At 36.4% G+C, this 26,575-nt stretch overlaps 1 protein-coding gene across 7 annotated transcripts in view; it reads right to left on the reverse strand.

The window, feature by feature from the left end:
- Nucleotides 1-26,575, reverse strand: part of MTBP (MDM2 binding protein) — a 128,875-nt gene that overhangs the window by 76,288 nt on the left and 26,012 nt on the right. For 4 of the 7 annotated variants that reach the window (XM_089898768.1, XM_089898770.1, XM_089898766.1 and 1 more), the window contains exons 12-15: nt 18,464-18,637; nt 17,161-17,268; nt 8,024-8,179; nt 3,425-3,563 (exon numbers count right to left, since the gene is read on the reverse strand). In XM_089898768.1, coding sequence (XP_089754894.1) covers nt 3,425-3,563; nt 8,024-8,179; nt 17,161-17,268; nt 18,464-18,637 — 577 coding nt within the window. The remainder of the gene's footprint in view (nt 1-3,424; nt 3,564-8,023; nt 8,180-17,160; nt 17,269-18,463; nt 18,638-26,575) is intronic. The other 3 variants (XM_089898767.1, XM_022555603.3, XM_089898769.1) reach the window with 2 other exon arrangements.

Consider the following 26,575-nt stretch of genomic DNA (forward strand, 5'->3'; position numbering starts at 1 on the left):
AAGAGCCTCAACAAGAATAAGAGAGAAACCTACAAAAAAGGTAGAACATGTCTTCTTTTTTCCATCCCACAAAGCCACAGAGGGACTCTAAACTTGAGCTCGGAGTGGCAACAGGCAGAAATCAGGTGGCATATTTTCAGAACTCTACTAGAATTCTTGTTCTAGTACGACCCTCCCACACCACATCTTATCCCCATGCTTTTACCTCCAAGTCAAAAACCGAAACTATGAAATCCAGAACTATGTGCCTGTCCTAATGTTGGTGGTGGAGCTCCCAGAATAAAGCCCCATTATTTTAGTTATGGGTAAAGGACCAAGGCTACCTGCCTTCTGATACCCTTGGGGGCCCTATATCTCCCCTCCCCCAGCATTAATTCAGGTGTGAGCAGATAGGGAACAGAACTACACATATAGAGAGAAAATGTATGCAACTACCAATATAACATAGCCTAGTACTAAATGCTTAGCTATGAAGAATCAAGGGCCACCAGACACTAAAGAACTACACCTAAGAGAAAAACACCAGAGGAGCAAATAAAACAGATCGAAAGGATCATTTAAGGAACAGATAAAACAAGTTAAAAGAAAATTCCAATTAATATCCTTATAGTATCTTCTCAATTCTCATTATTAAAAGAACAGGTAGCTATGAAAAAAATAGGGTAGATAACAAAAAAGAATTATTAGGAATTTAAAAAATGGCTGCCAAAAATTTAATAGAAACGATGAAAGTAAAGGTCAAGGAAATATCCTAGAATGTAGAGCAGAAAAGATGAAGAGATGGATTATTGAGAGAAAAATCAAATTTGAATGAAAAATCAATCCAGGACATCTAAAATTAGTTAAAACAGATATTACAGAGAAGAGAGAAGAAAAAAGAAAACAGAAGGAAGAATACTATTAAAGAAATAATAGAAGAATATTTCCCAGAGCCGTAAGGCATTGGTGGTTCAATGGTAGAATTCTCGCTTCTCCCAGAGCTGAAAAAAAGACAAAAGGCTTGAGACCAGAATAGTTCACACCATGATGGCCTCATGTAATTTCAGAACATTATGGAAAATAGAAAATTCTAAAAGTTCCAGACAGGGTAAAATACCTATTAAGGAACAAAAATCCATGTTGCATCAGACTTCTCATTAGATACGAAATCCAAGAAAATGCAGTTCTAATCTAGAAATGTATTCAAAAGAAATACCAGGATAACAGTTGTGCAGGTAGAAAGGGTCAGTCCAAATCAGAGTAGCAAGTCAGAGAGGTGCAAGAAAAATAACTTCAAGAAAAAAAAAAAATTGTCTATTACAAATAACATAAGGTGCCAGAGGAAGAAGAAGGATAAATGGTGAAGAGAAGTAGAGATGTTAATTTCCTCCCCTTTCACAATGGGAAGTTAAAATATACAATCTAAAATTCACGGGTGGGCTTTCCTGGCGGTGCAGTGGTTAAGAATCTGCCTGCCAATACAGGGGACACGGGTTCGAGCCCTGGTCCTGGAAGAGCCCACATGTCACGGAGCAACTAAGCCCGTGCACCACAACTACTGAGCCTGCGCTCTGGAGCCCACGAGCCACAACTACTGAGCCTGTGCGCTACAACTACTGAGCCTGTGCTCTAGAACCTATGTGCCGCGACTACTGAAGCCCTTGCGCCCAGAGTGTGTGCTCTGCATCAAGAGAAGCCACGACAATGAGAAGCCCGTGCACCGCAGTGAAGAGTAGCCCCCGCTCCCCACAACTACAGAAAGCCCGCACACAGCAACAAAGACCCGATACAAACAAAAATAAAAACAAATAAATAGACATTTAGAAAAAAATAAATAATCACGGGCAAGAAAGGCAAGTTCTTTTACGGGTAACCTGTCCTTTTCTCAATCTTCTTTCTAGATTGTCATTTTCCTCCTGACCTATAAACGTTAGAGACCTTCAAGGAATGGTCTTAAGCCCTCTTTCCTTTTTCTACATGGTCTCACCAAGTGATCTCATCCACTAGCATGTATTCAGAAAAACCCTTTTAATGACAACTCCAAACTGACTTCCAGGTTTCTCCTCCGATCCACCTAACATGTCCACTTGCATAAGCCATAGAGCAAACTTAGCATCCTTAAAGCAGAACTCTCGAGTTTTCTCCCCAAATCTGTCCTTACTCCAACTTCTCTCCAATCTTCCCCAAACCATAAGTGAGAACACCACTCACATGCTGTTCAAGCCAGAAATCTAAACTGTCTTGGATGCCTCTCTTTCCCTGTCCTTCACATCCAGTCCATCACAGGAAGGTTTTTTCCCCAGCTAAGCACCAAAATGTATCCCAAACTTGTTCTCCACTACTACTCTAGTTAGAAATCAAAGTTATCTCTCAGCCTACAGAAAAAGCCACCCAACTGATCTGTCTGTTCCTAGTATCCTCCTCCTACAATCTATTCGCCACGAAAGAGTAAAAGTTATTTTGCAAAATCAGATCACGTCACTCTTTGGTATAAAATCCATCAAAAGCTTACCAATGCACTTACAATATAATCCAGAGTCTGTATGAAAACCTATAAGGTCCTGTGTGACTGAATGTGCTTCACCCATTTATCCATTAGGTCTCAGCTCCAATGTAACCTCCTCAGGGAGCCATCCCTGACCATCCACCTCATCTCTCCACGCCCACAGCAAGTAAAATTACTATCCTTCAGTCCCTTTGTTTCAGTCATTACACATAGAGTAATTTATAAGTATTATATTTACTTGTCTGGTTACTCCTCTAAGAGGAGAGCCTGACACGCAGTTGGTACTCAATAAATTTGTTGACATCTATGAACAAAATGTTACTATAGCAAGTCACAAATGTTATAGCAAGCCATAAACGTTATCAGCAGAGGATCTAAAGATAAAAATGTGATTTGGGGGAAGTGAGTTGGAGGAGGGCAATGCAAGAGAGCCAAATCCCTTCTCTTTATTCTATTATTCTACCACTCAACAATTATGTACTGAGTGCTGACTATGTATTGAACCAAAAACAAAACAAAAATAAACTCTGCCTCTTAGAGACAGTTAACAGATACTATACAAACATAAACATGTAAAACAGGAAGAATTTAAAATAGCTCAAAGAAGAAGAGTACTCTTACTTCACTTTACATGTTCCTGTATTGTTTAAATTTTTCTTACGTATTCATATACCTGTGTATATCTATAGAAGATGGTCTGGAAAGACATCCACTAAAATGTTAACTGTGATTATGTACACCTAGAAAGTACAAGTAGAAGGTAGAAGAAAAAGAGCATTCCGTGGACACACTACTCTGTAGTGCCCTATCTATCTATCTCTGGATTTATAGTAAGCATATATTTCTTTTACAATAAAACCATAAACTACTAATATCTCATAAATACAAGGATTAAGATTTTAAAAGTCATTAAAAAATACTGAGCTATTTAAATATTACCTCATTTTTTGTTTAGCTTTTTCAAAAGTTTCCAAGTTTTGAAGAACATGCCTTTCTGGCCACTCCAGAGGATTGGTTTCCACTAGACTTGAAGAAATATGTTCCACTGGATTGGAATCTGAAGAGAAATATGTAAGTACTGAAAGGTATTAACATACTGAATTTTGCTATATAAAAATGTATGTAGATACGTACATACATCGTGTGTGTGTGTGCACATGTGCATGTGTATAAAGGCAAATTGGATTAACTGTACAGTACTTACCTCGGGCATTTATTAAGGATATCTCTGATGGCCTGAACTGTGCAAAATACCATAGAAAAGTTTTTTGGAAATGAAAAAAAAAATTAGTATTAAGCTTTATTTTACTATCTCCTCATAATAAAAGTTACGAGCTAGAATTCAGAAGATGAATTAGCACTGTAAAAACTCATGAAATGAAAGCATGACTTTGTTATTTTTGTGAAATTAGTTCTAAATGGAAAGGAGACAACTCTGTGGAGAATATTCTGGATATATTATGTGATTTCCATACTACAAAGAGGAATTATCACCAGTATCCTAAGAAATTCATATCTTTAAAAGAGATTACCAGACTTCCCTTGTGGCACAGTGGTTAAGAATCCGCCTGCCAATGCAGTGAACACAGGTTCGAGTCCTGGTCCAGGAAGATCCCACATGCTGCAGAGCAACTAAGCCCGTGAGCCACAACTACTGAGGCTGCGCTCTAGAGCCCGTGCGCCACAACTACTGAGCCTGTGCTCTTCAGCCCGCGAGCCACAACTACTGAGCCCGTGTGCCACAACTACTGAAGCCTGCGTGCCTAGAGACTGTGCTCCACAAGAGAAGCCACTGCAATGAGAAGCCCACGCACCGCAACGAAGAGTAGCCCCTGCTCGCTGCAACTAGAGAAAGTCTGCGCACAGCAACGAAAATCAAAAGCAGCCAAAAGCTAAATAATTAAATAAATAAATTTATATTAAAAAAAAGTGAGAATCTTTAGAAAAAAAAGAGAGATTACCTCATTCTCAAAAGTACAGTAATACCATAAATAACTTATGATGTTTGCAGGTAAAGGTTACTTTAGAAATAATTCTCACTATGTATTAGTGTAAGATGCCTTAACATACACATTTTCAAGTAAATCGCTAACGTTAAATGTTATTTTACCACTAATAAAATATTATATGTAAAGGTGTGCTTATCTTTCCAGCCAGTATGCTGCAATGAACTAACACTGAGATTGTTGATAACACTGCAATTATCATCAAAAACATACAGGGACACCTTCCATTCTCATTATAAATTATGAGTACATCCCAACTGTTTTAACACTGGCAAAATAACTAATTGTACTACATTTTGGATTCAAAAACTATCTGGTGCTTTAAATTGTTTGAACTATTACACACTAATAAATTGACTGAAAATTACTGGACATTAGCTATTTGACTAACCATCAACCCTGACAAAAATACCCATTTTATACTTTGGGGTCTTACAAAGTGATAATGATTTGGTAAGAAATTTTTGAACAAAAAAGAAAAAAATTAATCATAAATGAAAACAGAAGCCAACTGCATACTATTTTTCCTTTACTTATTAAACTATTTAGTCAAATAGCTTAAAATATTTTTAATGCCTATACTGGACTGCCCCAACCAAACACCATCCAAATATAGCACTTCCCATTTCTTAATAAGGGTGGTGAAATACTATTTTATAGAATAATGAGCTTTATGATGAAATAATCTACTTTATAATGTTGGCATGGTTTTTCAAAAAAAGTATAAAGAAAAAAATCATTATCAGTTCTGAACAGTTACAGGCTGTGTTCACAAAAGAATACGAGCCATTTTAAATAAAAGTTAACATTAATTATTCCTAAATATTACAATATAATTAATTATTAACTTTGACTATACAATCTACATAAATATAAGTGACACAGGCTAAATATTAAGGAATGGATAGGCAAACATTCATATGTATCATGTCTTTTGGGGAATAACTTAATATAATTCTTACAATAAAATGAAATACAATATTTTATTTATGTGGCAAGCAGGACACGGAGCCATGCTGACAATCAAAAAGGAGCCTCTGAGAAACCAAATACACTGCTTCATTTTATTTATTTATTTTTATTTATTTTTTAAAAATATCTACTTATTTGGCTGCACTGGGTCTTAGTTGCAGCATGCGGGATCTTTATTTGCAGCATGCAAACTCTTAGCTGTGGCATGTGGGATCTAGTTCCCTGACCTGGGTTCGAACCCAGGCCCCATGCATTGGGAGCACAGAGTCTTAGCCACTGGACCACTGCGGAAGCCCTACCGCTTCATTTTAAAAGTGTTTTCGGGGCTTCCTTGGTGGCGCAGTGGTTGAGAACCTGCCTGCCAATGAAGGGGACACGGGTTTGTGCCCAGGCCCGGGAGGATCCCACATGCCGCGGAGCGGCTGGGCCCGGGAGCCATGGCCGCTGGGCCTGCGCGTCCGGAGCCTGTGCTCTGCAACGGGAGAGGCCACAGCAGTGAGAGGCCCGAGTACTGCAAAAAAACCCCCAAAAAACAAAAAAAACCTGCCCTACAAAATCACAAATCACAGCAAACAAAAAGGAAAGTAATATTTCAGATAACAATATGTGGCTAATGAATACAGGCCATGATAGGCTTACATTTCAAAATATGAATGAATCACCAAAAAAAGGTTATAATTGGTAGATTGTGTTTATTAATAGGGCAAGAATTATAAACATACACTAGAAGATTCTTATTAAAGTATTTGAAATCAGAAAACTGTGATCTTATAGCGTTATCCAGAAAAGTCATTTATGCAGTGTTTATGTGCCCCAACAGTCCCAGGTAAAGGACACTGTTTTTTGAGTTCAGATATCACATTTGGCATTATGAAAGTCTTTAGCAAGTTATGGCAATGAGTAAATAAAATGGTATACTGACTCTCATTTGTTACACATGCTAGAGTTTTCACAAAAAAAAGAAAAAAAAAAGAAAAAAAGAAACAGATCAATAACCCTAACAATTGCTAATAACTCCTAATGTGCATGGCTGCAAATAATGGGTCAGAATATGAAATATAATTGACCTTGCTGCTTCTTTTGCTGTAATTTGCAGTTAGGTGTACAGTTGACCCTCTGTATCCACGAGTTCCACATCCACAGATTCAAGCAACCATGGATAAAAAATATTTGGGCGAAAAAAAATTCCAGAAAGTTCCAAAAAGCAAAACTTGAATTTGGTGTGTGCTGGCAACTATTTACATGGCATTTACATTGTATTTATAACTATTTACATTGTATTAGGTATTATAAGTAATCTAGAGATGATTTAAAAGACAGGAGTAAGGTACAGAGCTGGGATTCAGCCTTGTTAGTATTGCTCCAGAGCCCATGCTGTAACCAAGAAGCCATGCTCTCTCACTTACTGAACATATCTTGCACTTAAAAGTAACCTTATACTGTCTCCAACATCTTTCAGATTACTACACACTATTTAACTTTGGTACTGATATTAACAATAGTGATAATGAAAATGCAAACAACAGGTAACAATTTTTTGGCACTGATTGTGTTCTAAGTGTTTTACATGTATCAACTCAGTTAATCCTCATAATAACCCTAGTAACTGGGTAATATTATCATCCCCATTTGAAACATGAGGAAACAGATATGGAGAGGTTAAATAACCTGCCCAAAGACATACGGCTAACAAGTGACAAAGCTGAGATTTAAACCCTGGCAGGCTATCTCCAGAAGCCTGGGCCCTTAAACGTGGCACTAGATGCTGTATTTATATTTTGTTTTCCAAACAGATCATAAGCCTGTAGAAAGCCAAGGACCCAAATTTTTACTTCTTTGTGTGCCTTCATGGCATCAAACAAGAGAAAAGGCACTCAACAAACATTATTATTAACTTGATTCTTTGGTCATTTTCTTATTAATGTACGAATAAAAATGATTCTCACAGAATAAAAACAAAAAAATTATCCTGTACTTTTAAAATGCCAGGCAATCTTCAAATGCTTCTTTGTTAGATCTTGAAAAGCTTCACTCTATTCAAATTCATCACAAGAATGGAAGCCAGGAAAACAGAAACAAATGCAAGTTAATATAGAAATTATTTCCTGCTCCCTCAGTAGAACCTTGGTATTGTTCCTGCTATAAAAAATGGCAAATGTGGAGCATCTTATTATATGTACTTTTAACTATATTAAATTTACTGAGTAGGTTCTACTTTTTTTATCTTATGAAAACATAGCTTAATAGAAATCCATCCATTCTAGTAGCTTAGTAACAGTTGTAAGGGGAATCACCTTAAAGTGTTTCTCCCTCTGCTCAGAAACAATTATACTGAACATGCTTCAAGAAAGAAATTATAAGAGAATTTCTACTGTTTAAATGATGAAAAATACAGCTTATTATATACACATACATACTTGTATATACAAGTATATATCACTATTAAAATTTATGATAGATTTTTATTTGATTGATATATTTTATTAGTTTTAATAATAAATAACCATCATAAATGCCACACACAAAAAAGAACTAACGTTTAAAGTAACAGAAAACTTACCATTTAACCTATTGGAGGTGTTGTCTGTCTTTATTAGACTTGTTTCAGGGATAATAGCATCAAAATGATCGAAAAAGCATTCCCTTGTGAGTATTAATAGACTTTTGAGTTCATCCACAGAAAGTACTTCTGGCTGCTTTGCTAACTTTCTCCTTTCTGTAAGACAACAAATCAATATGATTAACAATATAACTGTCATTTTAAAGCCTTGCAAGCTCATCTACTCGTCTTTTATGGGAAATATTTTCAAAAGTAAAACAAATTAATCTCTCCAGCAAATCAACATTCCTGAGTAGGCCTGTTTTCAATTTAGTCCCATTTGAAGGTAACGGTAGAATTTCCAGTTTTGTGAGATAAACAGAAATACAGTAACTTGTTAACACTATAAGGTGACCAACGGTAAAGGCAGGTTTACGGAAGTTTTCAGGAATACACTGCAGAGCATGAAGAACAGCCTTATGTTGGTGTTTATGTGAAAACAAAACCTGTAAGACTTTCAGTTAAATGTGGTGGTTTGGCCACTTCCATCTATTTCTTCTCCCACCCCAAACTTAAAATCACAACAGAGGAATGAACGAGGACAACAAAAGAAGAAACAATAAATAGTGACAGTTTTCAACAAATTTTGGAAGATAAGATAATGCTGGAGTGGTAACTGAGAGTTTGCAGAGCAGAGGAAGGGTTAACTTGTGTGCCTGCAGAGGTATCAGGAAGGTCCTGAGCTAAAACAAGACTAGACACACAGGGACGTATCTAGCCTCCAGCCCTCAAGCCAGATGACTCTGCTCTCATTTTTTGGGTAGAAACAGAAAAGGAGTCTCAGACTGCAGAGTGTCAGGAACATTAAAAGGTGGTACTGATGCTGGAGTTACAACTAAGAGATTAAATAAGAGTCTACATCCTGAAAGGTCAGACTCCAACCCTGGGGCCAGAAAGCTAGCAGCTACAAATGCCCCACTGAGAAGATTAAAGGATTCTCCTTTTCAAAAACTGAACGCCCCCAGAGAAAAGATCTTGATACTGACATTACAGTGGAATTAAGGATAGGAGCTCACAACCAAAATGTTGAATAGCTACTCCACCACTCTTGAAGCTTGCCAGATATTACATTACAGTGAGACATAAAATTTCCCACTTAGGACAGACAGAAAAAAAATCACTAGACATCTAAAGAAAGGTACTGAGGGGAGAAGGGACTCTGCATTTCCATGGTCTTATGTTTAGATGTGTAAGGACTTTGATTCAGTAATGCTCCCAGCTCCCCTTTCCCTCCCATCACTCACTGAGCTAGTCTGGAGAAGAAACTAGGCACGTTCTGATTAAACCTTTCCTCTCCAACTTTCATCTGAGCTAGCAAGTTCTTAGGATACACTCTCTCTGCAATGCAGTGAGGGCCCTGCCCGGTCAGGGTTGATCTGCAGGTGTCCTGCTCTGGCTGTCATTCAGGGGCTAAATTCAATTCTGGGTATATGTAGAAGAAAACCCACCATAGATCTAAAAAGTCATATCCTTCAACTCAGTAATTTATCTGTAATTTATCTCCATCAGTGTGTTTCTTAAGTTTATTTCTCAATTGGTTCCAAATTTGGGAGAGAAAACAGGTATTATTTACTAGGCCCCTCCAAGCTAAAAAAAAGTCCAGGATGAAAAGGAGAGGCTAAAGCAAGCAAAAAGAAAACAGGAGCCCAGCAGAAATAAAAACATTCCAGGGAACAAAAGAAAACTTGCCATAATTAATACTCTCGTCGAAATAAGAGAAGATACTATACTCATGAAACAAATACAGGATGCTCTGATAAAGGAAGTCAATGAACAAGAAAATATTTTTTAAAATTAATCACATGAGAGCTCAAATTTTTAAAAGCTGCAAGACATCTCCCAGAAACTAGAACAAAGAGATAATAATATGGAAACAGGAAGGAAAAGCAGGCATTCTGTCCAAAAAAAGCTGACATATAACTAATTAAGAGTTCTAGAAAGAAGAAAAGAAAATGGGAGAAAAAATTATTACAGAGGTAAAAATTTTCAGACTTAAGAACGTGAATCTTCTGTTGATATGGCTCATCAAGTACACAGCTCAGGGCTTCCCTGGTGGCGCAGTGGTTGAGAGTCCGCCTGCCGATGCAGGGGGACACAGGTTCGTGCCCCGGTCCGGGAGGATCCCACATGCCGTGGAGCAGCTGGGCCCGTGAGCCATGGCCGCTGGGCCTGCGTGTCCAGAGCCTGTGCTCCGCAACGGGAGAGGCCACAGCAGTGAGAGGCCCGCGTACCGCCAAAAAAAAAGAAAAAAAGAAAATACACAGCTCAGTACATTGGAGAGGGGGGAAGGGGAACACGCACATTATGATTCAGAGTAAAGCTTTCAGAGACAAAGCTTCTGGAGGTAAAAGTTCTAGAAGGGGTAAAAACAAACCAAAAATAGGCCACTTCAAAGGATAAGACTAGTATGAGATTTGTCTACAGGAACACAGCAACATAAAACCTTAACCCTGGTGGTCCAGTGGTTAAGACTCTGCTTTCCCACTGCAGGGGACACAGGTGTGATCCTTGGTCAGGGCTCCCGCATGCCATGCCACGTGGCCAAAGAAAAAAAAAAGACAATGGGACAATGTCTTCAAAATTCTAAGGGTAAACAATTTTTAACCTGGAAGTCTTATGGATTATCAATCTAGTGAAGATATTTTCAGACATGCGAGAGCTTGAAAAATGTATACCCCATGAATGAACTTTTACTCAGGGAGCTACTGCAAGATATGCTCCAACCAAACAAGAGGGGAATTCAAAGAAAAAGGGAGGACAAGGGGTCTAGAAAACAGGAGATTCCAAAAGAAGAGAAGAGGAAAGAGGAGTCTCTTAAGATGTCAGTAGGTCTAAGGAAGCATTTTGTCTAAAATACAGTAAAATATGAAACACTCCAGAAAAAAAAAACTATGAGAAATAAAAAGGAACTACTGAGTTTGAACATGCAATAAATTTACTGAGATGTGTGGCAGAAATGTTGGAGGCTCTGGGAAAACATAACAGTATTTTGCCTGTACAGAAGAATGGGCAAATTAAAAATAAGGTGATTATCAACCATAAAAAAAAAAAGATTATACAAGAAAGGAGAGTTGACCATCATCATATACTACATGACTCAGCAGTAAACTTATACATAGGTACATAGATAGGTAGGTAGATGGATAGCTAGACAGGAAGAGACGAAGGAAGGGAGGGAGGGAGGGGGAGAGAGGGAAAGAAAGAAAGAAAGAAAGAGAGAGACACAGAGAGAGAGAGAGAGAAGGACGGAGGGAGGGAGGGAGGGAGGGAGGAAGGGAGGGAAGGAGGAAGGGAGTGAGGGAGGAAGGGAGCGAGGGAGGAAGGAGGGAAGGAAGGAAGAGGGAGGGACAGAGGGAGGAAGAAATGTTAAAACTAACCATTAGTTTAACCCCAATTCATGATTTCACTGTAAAGGATGGAAAGGGAAAGGGAAGTTGATGTGGGAAAGCTAAGTATTCAGTTCCATAGTTAGGCATTAAAATAATGTCTAAAACTGGTAAATCAAGAAATAACAGCATACATATATTATTCATAAAGCTGGAGGAAAGGTCAAGGAAAACCAGCCGGAAGAGCTGAGGGCAGCTGCCTGTGGACAGAGACAGAAAGATGGGGAGAAGGTAGGGCACTGCTGTTTTCCATTTTAGGTTTTTCAATAGCATTTGAAATTTTTAACTATACCCATGTACTACTTTTATAAAAATATTTCATTTTTAAAACACTTCTGAACTAATAACATTTTCTTCTATAATAAAATAGTGAACTATAAATTCGTAGAGAATTCAATTCAACAAATATTTATTGAGTATGTACTGTCTGCAAAGCACTGTGCTGTGCCCTTAGATACAGAGGATTAAAGCATATTCCATCACACTGTGTGAGGCTGGCACATAAATAATACAAGGGAATAGCTGGATGCCTCTGTAAAATCCCACCTCACCAACCTGGATGTTGCCAGGCTCAATCCAGTTCTGATCCAAAATAAGTAACACATGATTTCTGCAGTCAAGAACATTAGTAATGGTAAAGTAAGAGTTGTAATAAATGCTGCTTTTATTACATTTTCTTAGTGAAGATGAAGCTTCAATTGAAGCTGTTTATTTTCTTACCATCTTCTGGGAGCCGTCTAAAATGAAAAGTTGTCAATGATTTGCTTTCATCTGAAAGATGCACAATAAGTAATGTGCTACAGAAATTAGCCCCACATTTTTATTATTGCTAAAAATATACTTAAATAATGAACCTGACCTATGCTTATTAAAACTGTCAATTATATTACAATAACGGGCAATCTGAAGAGCAGGATATGACTTCCTATTGACCTTGATGACTGGGCAATAGAGAGAGAGAACAGATAAGGTTTAATAGGGTTATGAGCAGGATAATTTACCTAGGTGAAAAATAATCTCTACACAAGTGAGTTTGCAACACAAGATAAAGATTTGGGAGAAAAATACTGGACTAAAGTCTAAAAATGAATTAGCAAAAGAATGCTTTTCCTAAGAAAGCTAGTAATAACTCAGGACGTAACTAAGAAAAATAGAGTGTAAAATATCTAAAAGTATCAGCAGATGGACCACCAATCAGGGCTGCACTGGGTTCTATAAATTTAAAAAAGATGTGGGGAACTCAGAGTAGTGACCACAATCCTGGAGCAAAATGACAATACTGCTATTTTGGTATTTGTTTTGTATCACACTGAACAGTTTTTTATTTAAAAATTGTTCAGCATTCTTAAACCTTTTCTTTAAAAATCAGTGAAACAAGATACTTAATATTTCTAAATACAAAATTTATAAATTATAAAGATCAGGTAAAACAAATTATAAAATTTATATATCATTCTAAATGTTTATATCTAAATATCTATGCATCTATATCTAGATATAGTATAGAGGTTCCTTAGAAAACTAAAAACAGAGTTATCATATGATCTAGCAATACCACTCCTCGGCATATATCCAGAGAAAAACAATTTGAAAAGACACATGGACCCCAATGTTCATTACAGCACTATTACAATAGCCAGGACATGGAAGCAACCTGAATGTCCATGAACAGAGGAATGGATAAAGAAGATGTGGTACATATACAATGGAATATTAACTCAGCCATGATAAGGAACGAAATTGGGTTATCTGTAGAGACATGGATGGACCTAGAGACTGTCATACAGAGTGAAGTAAGTCAGAAAGAGAAAAACAAATATCGTATATTAATGCATACATGTGGAATCTGAAAAATTTGGTATAGACGATCTTATTTACAAAGCAAAAACAGTGACACAGAAGAAGAGAACAAACATATGGATACCAAGGGGGAAGTGTGGGGGGATGAATTGGGAGATTGGGATTGACATATATACACTATTGATACTATGTATAAAACAGATAACTAATGAGAACCTACTGTACAGCACAGGGAACTCTACTCAGTGTTCTGTCATGACCTAAATGAGAAAGAAATCCAAAAAAGAGGGTATATATGTATACATATAGCTGATTCACTTTACTGTACAGTATAAACTAACACAACATTTTAAAGCAACTATACTACAATAAAAAATATAAACAAATAAAAATTAGATATAAATTTTAAGAATAAAAATAAATTATTCTAAAAAATTAAACCCTAAAAAAAAAAGAAAAAATTAAACCCTAACAGAAATTTTATTTGATTTTTGTGTTATTTTAAAAAACTGAGTACCTCATTAATGTGAGTAAATTTTCATGCAGATTTTTCCAGTTGCTTGTTCTGATGCAGTATACTCAGATAAATAGTGGGGGAGATAAGAATAAGTTTACTCCATGTCTTATTGATAATTTTGAAAAAAAATTTGAACAATTTTTTGTTTTCCAGCAAAGACTACAATCTGTATTGATACTGAAATGTTCATTTTTTTCCCAAAGAAAACTGTTCCTATTATATCAGTTTTCATCATGTATAAATTAACTGTATCAATTTAAATACTTTTATATTTATATTCACTTCTTTGAAAATCACTGAAATAGACACTAAGATAGTCTTACATTGGAAACTTCATTTTGTTGTCATTCTCCTGTCTTTAGAGATACTTGAAATCTGAACAGATGCATCTTTGTCCCCAGATTTTCAATTCATTATTAACTCTCTGGGTAGAAGAGAGATTGGTTAAGCAAATAATTCCATCGTAAATAGATTAACTGGATCATTAATCTTAATCAAGATTTAACGCTCTAGATTACAAACTGGCCAGTACATGGATACCCCCAGAGCTGATGTCTCCAGCAGCTACTAGCTCTGAGGCTTCCTTCAACTTCAGGCCCCCTTCTTGCCCTTGCCCAGTGCTGTGGCATCCTTACAGCTGCTGCCTGTGTTACAGCTCAGATGCTGGTAACTTCTACATTTTCAGCATTTATTTAGCACTTTCTTCCCCCACCCCACCCCCCCACCAGCAGAGCTTCCAATCACACCTGTAGGCAACTACTAGGCAACAACCTAATTATAATTATATTTCCCTTCCCAACCAAGCAGGAGGGATGGCCTTACTGGGCTTAACTCCTCTTACCCAAAGGAGAGATACACCAGCTTCAAAGAGCTGCCCATTCTTCCACTCTCACAGTTTTTCTGGTTGGAAGGGTAAGGAAGAGAGGTGAAGATGAAAGAGAGGGGAGATGTTGAAGGAACTTAGTTTAAAGAGCTGCCAGAGGCTTATGGCAAAGAATCAAAGCCTAAAGGGGGTTTAGCAGGGCTAGAACAAAGTCAAGAAGTGAATAACACTAAGCTAGCAGATGTTAGAAATAAAGGAGTTTCATCCACAAAAATACTAGTATTTCAGCATTTTTTTCCTTTTTTTTTCTTTTTAATTGAAGTACAGTTGATTAACACTGTTGTGTTAGTTTCAGATGTACAGCAAAGTGATTCATATATATACATATATATATATATATATATATATTTTCTTTTTCAGATTCTTTTCCATTACAGGTTATTACAAGGTACTGAATATAGCTCCCTGTGCTCTACAGCAAGGCCTTGTTGCTTACCTGTTTTATATAGCATAGTCTATATTTGCTAACCCACATTCCTAACTTATCCACCCCCAACCGCCCCCACCTCCCACCCCACGGTCTTCTTTGGTAACTGTACATTTGTTTTCTATGTCAGTGAGTCTTTCTGTTTTGGAAATAAGTTCACTTGTATCATTCTTTTAGATTCCACATGTAAGTGATATCATATGGTATTTATCTTTCCCTGTCTGACTTACTTCACTTAGTGTGATAATCTCTAGTCCATCCATGTTGCTGCAAATGGCGTTACTTAATTCTTTTTTATTGTTGAGTAATATTCCACATCCTCTTTATCCATTCATCTGCTGATGGACATTTAGGTTGCTTCCATGTCTTAGCTATTGTAAATTGTGCTGCTATGAACGCTGGGGTACATGTATCTTTTTTTTTTTCTTATTCTAGTAAAATAGCTTTACAGTGTTGTGTTAGTTTCTGCTGTTCAATGAAGTGAATCAGCTGTATGTATACCTATATCCCCTCCCTCTTGGACCTCCCTCTCCTCCTTCAGTTTCCACCTTTTCCAGATACATGCTCAAGAGTCAGATTGCTGGATCATATGGTAACTTTATTTTTACTTTTTTTCCCTTGGGTTAATATGTAGTACCTTTTATTGAAACTAATTTGCCTTTCCTAATTATATTTTCCTCGAGCTAATATCATTTTCATAGTTAAAAAAAAGTGGTTCAAGGAGTTTAAGACTACACAATTACCTTTGTACAATTGAAAAAGTAGATAATTCTTATATGAATAATCAAGACCAAGTATTCTAAAATTATTTTCCATTGAATAAAACAAAATACTGAATTTTTAAATGCTTTTAAAGAAAAGAGTGGGGCTTCCCTGGTGGCGCAGTGGTTGAGAGTCCGCCTGCCGATGCAGGGGATGTGGGTTCGTGCCCTGGTCTGGGAAAATCCCACATGCCGCAGAGCGGCTGGGCCCGTGAGCCATGGCCACTGGGCCTGCGCCTTCGGAGCCTGTGCTCCGCAACGGGAGAGGCCACAACAGTGAGAGGCCCACGTACCACCAAAAAAAAAAAAAAAAAAGAAAAAGAAAAGAGTGATATTTTTCATTTTATAATGTATCTACTTAATAATCATTTTTTCTATATGCAACTAATTGTGAGGTCTCACAATCTGAATTAGTTTCTTAGAAATTCTATATCAATTAGCTTAAAATAAGTCCAGATTAGGTACTAATGAATGATTATTTATAAAAAACAATGTTAAGACTGATAACCAAGTTAACATTTAAGTAATAGAGGAAAAACCTTAAATAACGACCCTTAAAAAAGTGTCAATTTCTTGAATAAAGAAAAATCCATAATGCCAACTTCACTCAGTATGTGAAATGTGCTTAGTTATGATTAAAGTCTAAGAATCGATGCTCACGTTAACATATTAATTTCTCTAGATTTGTATTTTCTTCTATTTGCAGTCTCTATCCTCCAGTACAGCCAAAAAGATATAAAGAGAAATTTTGTAAAAATTACTACATTAACCAGAATAATAAAACTTAGTTGTCTTTTCTAGCATACAGTTAAAAATAATGAGAAACAAAATTTTCCTGGACAAATATTATTATAAATGTTAAAAGCAATGTACAATAGCAATATACTGAATCTGGTGGGAAAAAAGTTACAGACCTTTTCTATCCTACCTCACCTCTATCAAGAACAGCTCTACAGGGACTTCCCTGGTGGTGCAGTGGTTAAGACTCCACACTCCCAATGCAGGGGGCCCAGGTTCGATCCCTGGCCAGGCAACTAGATTCCCGCATGCATGCTGCAACTAAGAGTCCACATGCCACAACTAAGGAGCCTGCATGCTGCAACTAAGGAGCCTGTGTGCTGCAACTAAGGAATCCATGTGCCACAACTAAGGAGCCGGCAAGCCGCAACTAAGACTCAGTGTAACAAATAAATAAATAGTTCTACAAATGAATATCATATCTAAAAGACAAAGTGTATAAGAAAAAGTGACAAAATAACAATGCCTTAGGTCTGAACAAGTCAATATTCCTACACCAGAATCAAATGCACCAATCATTACTTACTCAGACATTCTTTCAAAGCCAAAGCCTGAACATTAGCTAACTGTTTCTCTCTCTGTATAAGTTGCTCCCCAGAGAAATTTGGAAGTGACAAGAGGTCAAGAGGAAAGCCTGAAAAACAGAAAAAAGTCAGTATTAAAGATGATTTGTAACAAAAATTAATACTCAGTCCTCAAGAAATGCGTTATAACATAATTAAAAGTCAATTATTCATCTTTCTTGACCTTGCATATTTCAAAGTAAATAATAATAATTGAGCAGCAGAAAATAAGTGTACTAAATTATTTTGCATATTAAACTTTGACCTGCTTCTTAAATTGAGAGAATTTAGGTAGCAGAATAGAATTCCTTCCACCACCTTTTCTTCTACCTGCTTGGCTATTGAAACTCTTACACAGAACACAGACAGAGTACGGGAGCTGGTCTCCAAAGATGGCCTCCCAGTGAATCACACTTCCTGCCACTCACTCGCCACGCAGTCCTTCCACAGTGAATCTAGGTTGGCCTCACGTAACTAATAAGGTGTAGTAAAAGTGACAATGAATGGCTAGGTCACAGGAAGCCTTATAGCTTCTTAGAACAACTGCTCTAAGAGCAGTTAGCAACCATAGAAGGAATCAGACTCCCCAGAGATCATGATGTTGTGAGGAAGCCCATGTTGGCCAGGAGGACAGGACACGTGAAGAGGAAGTAGGCTCGCATCTGTTCCAGCCATCCTAACCCAGGCACCACACATGCGGGTAAAGAGCCATCTTACACACCAAGCCCTGTTAAGTCTTCAAAATGATTGAAGCCCCAGCTGTGTGTGACTGCAGTCATATGTGGATTTTCAAAACAGAAACATCCAGCTGAGCCCAGTCAACCTACAGGACTATGAGACATTATAGTAAATCATCATTATTAAGCTGCATTTGGGGTAGTTCATCATACAGTGATAGGTAACCAAAGCATGGAGCTTGGAGAGAAAAATAAAAAGATGGGCAATAAAATAGAACGAGACGCTTGAGAGAAAGTAAGTGAAAATAAGAAATAAATTCTAGAAAAATAATACTTGTTTAAAGTGGAAAACACTAAAAATTTTCCTATTTGGAATTGAAGGCTGGCCTACTAAATTTTACTAAGTATAATGTATGAGGGATTAATTCTCTGCACTCTAAACTGTCCAAATATGTTATAAAATATTTAAAATAAAAGTAAATTTACTGAAAGTGAAATGGAGTTTGGAGACAATAAGTTCATTAAAAGTTAAGTATGTACACAAAGAAATGTAAAAATGTTTTGTTTTCCACCTAAAGTTAACACTTACTCAGTTTGGTCTCTTCTGTCTTTGCTTTCATCTTTCCATGAATTAAACTGAGTGCAAATGAGCCATTGATTTGGTTGGCTGAGTGAATCAATGTGGCTTTACACTTTCTATTGCCATTACCTTGTAACAAGAGATAATAGCTAGAACTCTCTCCTTTCACTTCAACATCTGGAACTAAACAAAAACAATTATTTTGTTAAGTATGCGAAAATTCAGCAGGCAACATGGCAGAATCATACATTTGATCCATAGGATATAATGACATGTCTATGTTATTTCAAAACAAGGTGTTACCCAATACATTGGGGGCAGTAGTTGTTCATTTAACTAAGGAAGCTGTTAAAGCAGAGAATCATAACAAAAATGATACTCACAAAGCATATACGTTTTACTTTACATTAATGTAAAGTAAAATTTACATATATGTTTTACTTTAAATTAAAACTATGTGTACTCATTCATTAACTTTTGATGTGGCTCATTAGCACTCCATTATGTCTTTCCTATATATCCACACCCCTAACGTATCAACTACTATTTCCAGCTTCTCTTTCTTTAAAGTGGAATAAACTGACGCCTGCAAGCACACACAGCTCAACTGGTGGGAGCAGAAGTGTACAGATATACTTAAGGGTAGCTTTTTGGTCCCTGCAGTGTGCATCCATAATGCATTTTACAGGAGGATTGGAGAGCATTCATTAATCTGGCTTGCCAGTAATGTGAAGGTCAGTTAAGACAGTCCAGTGCATTTTAAAAACAAATCAAGTGAGGGTTACAGTGAAGGTTGAGGAAAAACTGTGAAGCCTTTGAGACTAAAAATAGAAGTAGAATCCCTTTTGTTGAAGATGGTGAATTGGACATAAGCATTTATTTTCATTATCTCCTGAAATTCCATGAAATGAGAATAAATTTAAAAATAGCATAAAACTACAAGAACCAATGTCTAAGAGAAGAGACAATAGCAACTAAACCTTGAAAGCAGGAAAGCAGATGAACAATTGGTAACAGACCTCAGACTCTCAATTGTTAAGGAAGCTGAGAAAAACAATAGGGAAAGCTTGGAAGCAGCAAAATTTATACTATAGCCCCTGACAAGAGACTCTGGGATGGCACTGCAAACAAAATGAAGGTGAAATAGGAAAGGAGGTTGAAAGTCTACCTGAGAAGCAGTTTGGCTCCTGACCTCTTCTTATTCTATTCAGGCAAAAGATTGTCCTCTCCCCAGCCCAGAAGACTAGTGGTTATTCTCTGAAGAAGGTAAAACAAAATGCCTCTGGCCTGGGAGATATAAGACAGAGCTTAGGGTTGGAGTTGAATATCACTGCATTAAGTGAATGCTTGTATAGTGAATATTGAGGCCCTTTACCTTTCTTCACCTATTTCTTTTAGAAATACGGTCAGTACTAGGGGAAGGACCAAAGAATTCCAACCTTGGGATTGCCTAATATCTCAGTGAGATCACCCTAAAATGAAGATCAAAGTCAACAAGCCCAAACATGCACTCAGATTTTCCAATCAGCTTTCTCATACCCCCTCTTAAATATGAACAGGCAGCCAAACATTATGGGACATCAGGGAAAGTCTCTAGTATGAAAACCATATGACAAAGCAAGCAAACAGAAACAAAGTGACTTGTAGGGAGGCAAAGAATATACAGTAAAAAGAAATCATAAAACAAAAGCAAACAACAGACAAATCAGGCACTAAAATCCTCAGAGAAGAGACTATATTGCATCCGTTAAATAAGAACAGGAAATTGTAAGAAAAGAACATTAAATAAGAAAGAGCTCATGGAAATTAAGAAAGCAGAAATATATATTTCAACTAAAAGGTTAGCATATAAAGTTCAGTGAATCTATCAGAAAGTAGAGTAAAAAGTCAAAGAAATGGAAAATAGGAAGAGAGACACACACAAACCATGAGGAACAACATTCAAACAGGAATATTAGAAGAGAGAACATAAAAAAATGGAGGGAAGGAAATTATCAATAAAATAATGATAAGAACATTTTTCCTGGGAATACCCTGGCAGTCCAGTGGTTAGGACTCAGCACTTTCACTGCTGGGGGCCAGGGTTCAATCCCTGGTCAGGGAACTAAGCTTCTGCAAGCTGTGCAGCACAGCCAAAAATAATAATAATAATAATTTTTTCCCAATAAAAAAAAAAGCTTCCAGGCATGCTAGAATAAAATAGACACACCAAAAATAAAAATAGACCCACCAAGGTGCATCATCATGAAAATTCAGAAGACTAAGAAGAACAAGTATATTCTACAAAATACAAGAGAAAACTTAGGTTTCTTATTTAAAAAATGAAAAATGAGAATGGCACAAGACTTCTAAGTAGCCTCACTAAAAGCTGGAAAACAATGGGACAACTGGGAACAATGGGAACAATGCCTTCAAAATTCCACTGGAAAAATATTCTCCAACCTAGAATGCTATATTAAAATGAGACGGTAGAATAAAAACTTTTCTAGGCATAGAGGGTCTCAAAAATTTCCCTCCTATGCACCTTCCCTCCTATGCACCTTTTCTCAGGATGATTTTAGAGAATGTGCTCCACCAAAATGGGAAAATGAAAAAAAAAGGAAGATTAAAGGATCCCAGGAACCAACAAAGAAAGCAAACAAAATTTCTATGATGAAAAGAGTCTTAGATCCAAAAGCTATGGAACAAATCTGGAAAGTAAAACCAACCAGTCTAGATTAGGCAGGTCATAAAGATCCAGAAGAGATTTCTTACATATACATGATTGATAGGATGGTTAATATGCTTTAATGTACTGAAAGGAATTTCACAACTAGGGGAAGGCTTTGTGATTGAATTTTTTTAAAAAATCATTAACTCTAGGTAAAACAAACTATTGTACAGGAAAGAAAAATAAAATATAGTACATGGCTCAACTGTGAATAGTGATTAGATCATCATAATAATTAAAACAATGAACATTAATCTAAAATTACTATATGATCATTCTGGGAGGACTGAGAAGAAAATGTGAAATGAGGAAGAATGTAAAGGAAATGAGAAGAATGTCAGCGTGTAGTAAGGGCAAAGTGAAAAAGGATTCATACTTCTCAGTGTGGGAACTTACTATAAAGCTACAGTAATCAAGACAGGGAGGCACTGGTATAAGGACAGATATACAGATTAATAGAACTGAGAGTCCAGAAATATGCCCTCACATTTACAGTCAAATGGTTTTCAATAAAGGTGCCAAGACAATTTGATGGAGAAAGAACAGTCTTTTCAAAAATGGTCTTGGAATAACTGGACATACATATGCAAAAGAATGAAGTTGGACCCTTACCCCCTACCTCCAAATATGTAAAAAAAAATAATTCAAAATGGATCATAGATGTAAATGTAAGAGGTAAAACTTTAAAATTCTTGGAAGAAAACAGACAAAGGCATAAGTCTTCATGACCCTAGATTAGGCAATCATCTATTAAATATGAGACCCAAAGTACAAGCAACAACAACAAAAAAAAAGAAATAGAAAATTGGATTTCATGAAAATTAAGCATCTTTGTCCTTCAAAGCACATCATCAAGAGAATGGAAAGACAATCCACTATGGACTTTGGGTGATAAATGTGTCAATGTAGGCTCATCAATTGTAACAAATGTACCACTCTGATGTGTGATGTTGATAAGGGGGGAGGTTATATGTGGGTGGGGACATGGGCTATATGGAAATTCTCTGTGCTTTCCACTCAGTTTTGCTGTGCACCTAAAACTGCTCTAAAAAAATAAAGTTTATTAATTTAAAAAAAAGTATCCATATGACAAGGCTGCTGTTAGGATTAAATGTGAGACGCTGCATGGAAAGTGCTTAGATCACTGCCTAAAGTATTCTAATTGCTCAATAGTACCAATTAAAAAAAAAGTCAACCCATGAAATAAGGGAAAATTTTTGTAAATCACGTATTTTATAAGGGATTTGTATCTAGAATATATAAATAACTCCTACAACTCATAACAAAGAGACAAATAACTCAAAAAGTGGGTAAAGAATCTGAATAGGCATTCCTCCATAGAATATACAAATGGCCAATAAGCATGTGGAAAGAGTGGAAAGATTCTTAACATCATTGGCCAATACGGTCACGTAAATCCAGACCACAGGGATACCACTTCACATCCCTTGGATGACTATAATCAAAAATACAGACAATAACAGGTGTTGATGAGGATGTACAGAAACTGGAACCCTCGTAAATTGCTGCTGGGAATATAAAATGGTACTGCCACTTTAGAAAACATTTAGGCAATTCTTCAAAAAGTTTAACACATAGTTAATATACAATCCAAAAATCCCATTCCTAGGTTTATATCCAAAATAATTTTAAGCATATGTTCACACAAAAATATATACACAAGTATTTATAGCAGCATTATTTATAATAGCCCCAAACTGTCAAACACTTCAACTGATGTGTCAATAAATAAAATGTGATATATCCAAATGACTGAAATATTATTCAGCAATAGAAAGACATGAAGTACTATACTACAGCATGGATGAACCTTGAAAACATTATGCTATCCTTGAAAGAAGGCAGTCATGAAAGACGACATACCGTATGACTACGCTTAGATCAAGTGTCCAGGCAATCTACACAGACAGAAATAGATTAGTGCTGCCTATGGGCTGGGAAGAGAAGCAGGTGATGGGAATCAGGAGTAACTGCTAATGGGCGTGGGGCTGCTTTCTGGGGAGAAGAAAATGTCCTCAAATTGATTGTGGTGATGGTTGCACACTCATAATCCATCCTGTAATAGACTAAAAACCATGCAATTGTATTTTAAATGGTTCAATTGTATGGTGTGTGAATTATAACTCAATAAAGCTGAGGTTTTTAAATTTATAATGATTTTAGGAATGTAAGGTTCTGCTCACAAAAAGAGTTCTTAGCATTTTGAGATATATACATAATATATATGTGTGTGTTTATATACAGTATATATATAGTATGTGTGTGTACATATATATATGCTAGGAAAAAAATCTGTAACTTTATTACAAGTTTATTTCACAGATATGAACATACTGTGGGTTAAAGACTATCTCCCCAAAAAACCATGAAGTACAAAAAATTTTTTTGCAATTAGCTAGCAAGAGAGACAGTAATCCTGTTCTTAAACATCAGTCTTAGAAAAGGAATTTAAATAAAGGTTATCAGAAAGGAACAACACTGTTACCAGTTGTATTTGAAACTAAGGTTTGCCAAGAGTTATAGTGACCTTAATTCATTTACCAATTTAGCACCTTGCCAATTCAAGTTATATGCCTCTTCAATCCATGACATTCTTTCCACATTTATTTTAAATCCTGTCACCCAATGAAGGTACTGTAAAGCACTTTAATCACTGAAGCCTGTAGTTACAACAATCTTATTTTCCTCAAGAGAAAAATGTTTCTTTTAAAGAACTCCCCTAACCATAATGACCATGCAGTCATTTAAAAAACTTTGCTCCAGATTTGGCAGGTGTTAATTGAAGACTTATCAGATAACTTTTATGTAAATACCACAGAGACTAACAGATTTACAATTAGCATAGTTATTCAATTCCCATAGTTCTTCCTAAAGAAATAAGGGAAAATGATTACAACAAAACATTTCTATTTTCATCTGTTATTTTTACACTATCAACTTATAAGAGATTGATTGGCTTGCATGCCCCCTCTCCCACTAAAAAAACATCCACTTTGGATCTACTATATAGGTAAAATGGGAGAAGCAGAAATTCCAAGTGTCCTTTAGTTGTATCAAATTTTACGAATAACATATAAACTATAATGAAGAGATGTACCACTATTAGTTTCATTAGCAAACAAAATTCTAGTATAATAAAAATCAAGTCATATTTTATATCAGTAAGTTTCTCAGTGGTTCTTAAAAGCCAGTAACACCCTTTCTTTTCTTGCACTGTTGGTGGGAATGTAAATTAATACAGCCACTATGGAGAACAGTATGGAGGTTCCTTAAAAAACTAAAAATAGAACTACCATACGACCCAGAAAATACCATTGCTGGGCATATACCCTGAGAAAACCATAATCCAAAAAGAGACATGTACCACAATGTTCATTGCAGCACTATTTACAATAGCCAGGACATGGAAGCAACCTAAGTGTCCACCAGCAGATGAATGGATAAAGAAGATGTGCCACATATATACAACGGAATATTGCTCAGCCATAAAAAGAAACAAAATTGAGTTATTTGTAGTGAGGTGGATGGACATGGAGTCTGTCATACAGAGTGAAGTAAGTCAGAAAGAGAAAAACAAATACCATATGCTAATGCAAATATATGGAATTAAAACAAATGGTTCTGATGAACCTAGGGGCAGGACAGGAATAAAGACACAGATGCAGAGAATGGATGTGAGGACATGGGGAGGGAGAGGGGTAAGCTGGGACAAAGTGAGAGAGTAGCACTGACGTATATACTCTACCAAATGTAAAATAGATAGCTAGTGGGAAGCAGCTGCATAGCACAGGGATATCAGCTCGGTGCTTTGTGACCACCTAGAGGGGTGAGATAGGGAGGGTGGGAGGGAGGTGCAAGAGGGAAGGGATATGGGGATATATGTATATGTATAGCTGATTCACTTTGTTATACAGCAGAAACTAACACAACATTGTAAAGCAATTATACACCAATAAAGATGTCAAAAAAATAAACAGTTCAACAATATAAAAACAAAATCATATTAATGTACAGAGGAAATAATATTCCATATTATAAAATGAAAAATATCCCAGGATGATTAGGGGAACAGGATATTCTGGGTAAGTGAATAGTCTAAATTGTTGATGAGTATTATATATATTTCTTAAGAAGCAACTATATAATATACCCAATTATTTTGATAATTATGCCAAAAATTAAACAATAAAATAAAATCTAGCCTTCAGTGTAGGCATTTTAGGAAGCTATACACTTTCCAACAGTTACATCACTGTAAATTCTAGACTAAACTTTTGAAATGGTCCTTAGGTCAGCTAGGGAATCACAAGAAAAAAATGTTAATTACTTTACATTGATAAAGCAATTCCAAAAAACGTATTGCCTAGCTTGATCCCCCACCTTATTCATCAGACTAAGATTTGAACAATTTATCGTAAATTTAAAAATAAATCGTAAACTGCCACTGAGACTCTCCAAGAAAATGCCCTGGGGCTCAATTTTAGAAAGAATCTAACATGGTTTAAGAAATAATAGTATTGTGGAATAGGTGTTGGAAGCCTCCTACTGAGAAGATTCCAAAAATGTAGAAGGATTTATAGATTCCACTATGACTATTTCAACCAATTAAATAACATTAGGATCATAAACTGTAGACAGTTCCTCTTAGTTGAAACACAGTAAAATACACAATATGAAAGCTACAGTGAATAAAGAAGTTATTCAGAAGACATTTCAAGATCTTACTCACCATCATGAACAACAATGATCCTTTATTGTTCCACAGACATAGAAAGGATTTGAGATAGGACAGAATAACAAAAAGCTATTGCAGAGTTTACAAAGTGTTTACCTTCATTACCAATAGTGTCTAACAAGTTTGCAAGATATACTAAACAAGTACATTATCCTCATTTTCTAGGCAAGGAATTAAAGGTCTAAAGTAGTTATCCTTAAACCTTTTTCTGCCTCAAAGTATCTGAAGGACTTCCAGAAACAGTGGCTCTCCAGCCTAGAGTTGAAGAGAGCACGCCTAGTGCAGAGGGTCTCAATACTGGATGCACATTTGAAACACTTGGGTGCTTTTACAAACTACTGATGCCCTGATCCGCCCCAGAGATGTGCATTTAATTGTTTTCAGGTAGGGCCCAGCTTGACTTTTTCTTTTTTGATAACTGCCAAGGTTATTCTAATGTGAGCTGGTATTAAGAATTACTGAACTAGGATAGAAACAAAACTCTGCATTTAGGTCTAAGAGCCTTCAGGTGATTTTTGCCAAAAAGAAAAAAAAAAGTTTTAATGAGGTATAATTTACATACACATGTCAGAGTCTAAGTTTGATTAGTTTAAGGAAATTATACAATTGTTTATCCATGATTATAATTCAGTCTCGAAAGCTTCCACTATCTCTT

The sequence above is a fragment of the Delphinapterus leucas genome, chromosome 17 (genome assembly GCF_059928025.1).
Source record: "Delphinapterus leucas isolate spDelLeu-1000000601 "Yukka" chromosome 17, BTC_Dleu_Yukka2, whole genome shotgun sequence".
NCBI classification, from domain to species: domain Eukaryota; kingdom Metazoa; phylum Chordata; class Mammalia; order Artiodactyla; family Monodontidae; genus Delphinapterus; species Delphinapterus leucas.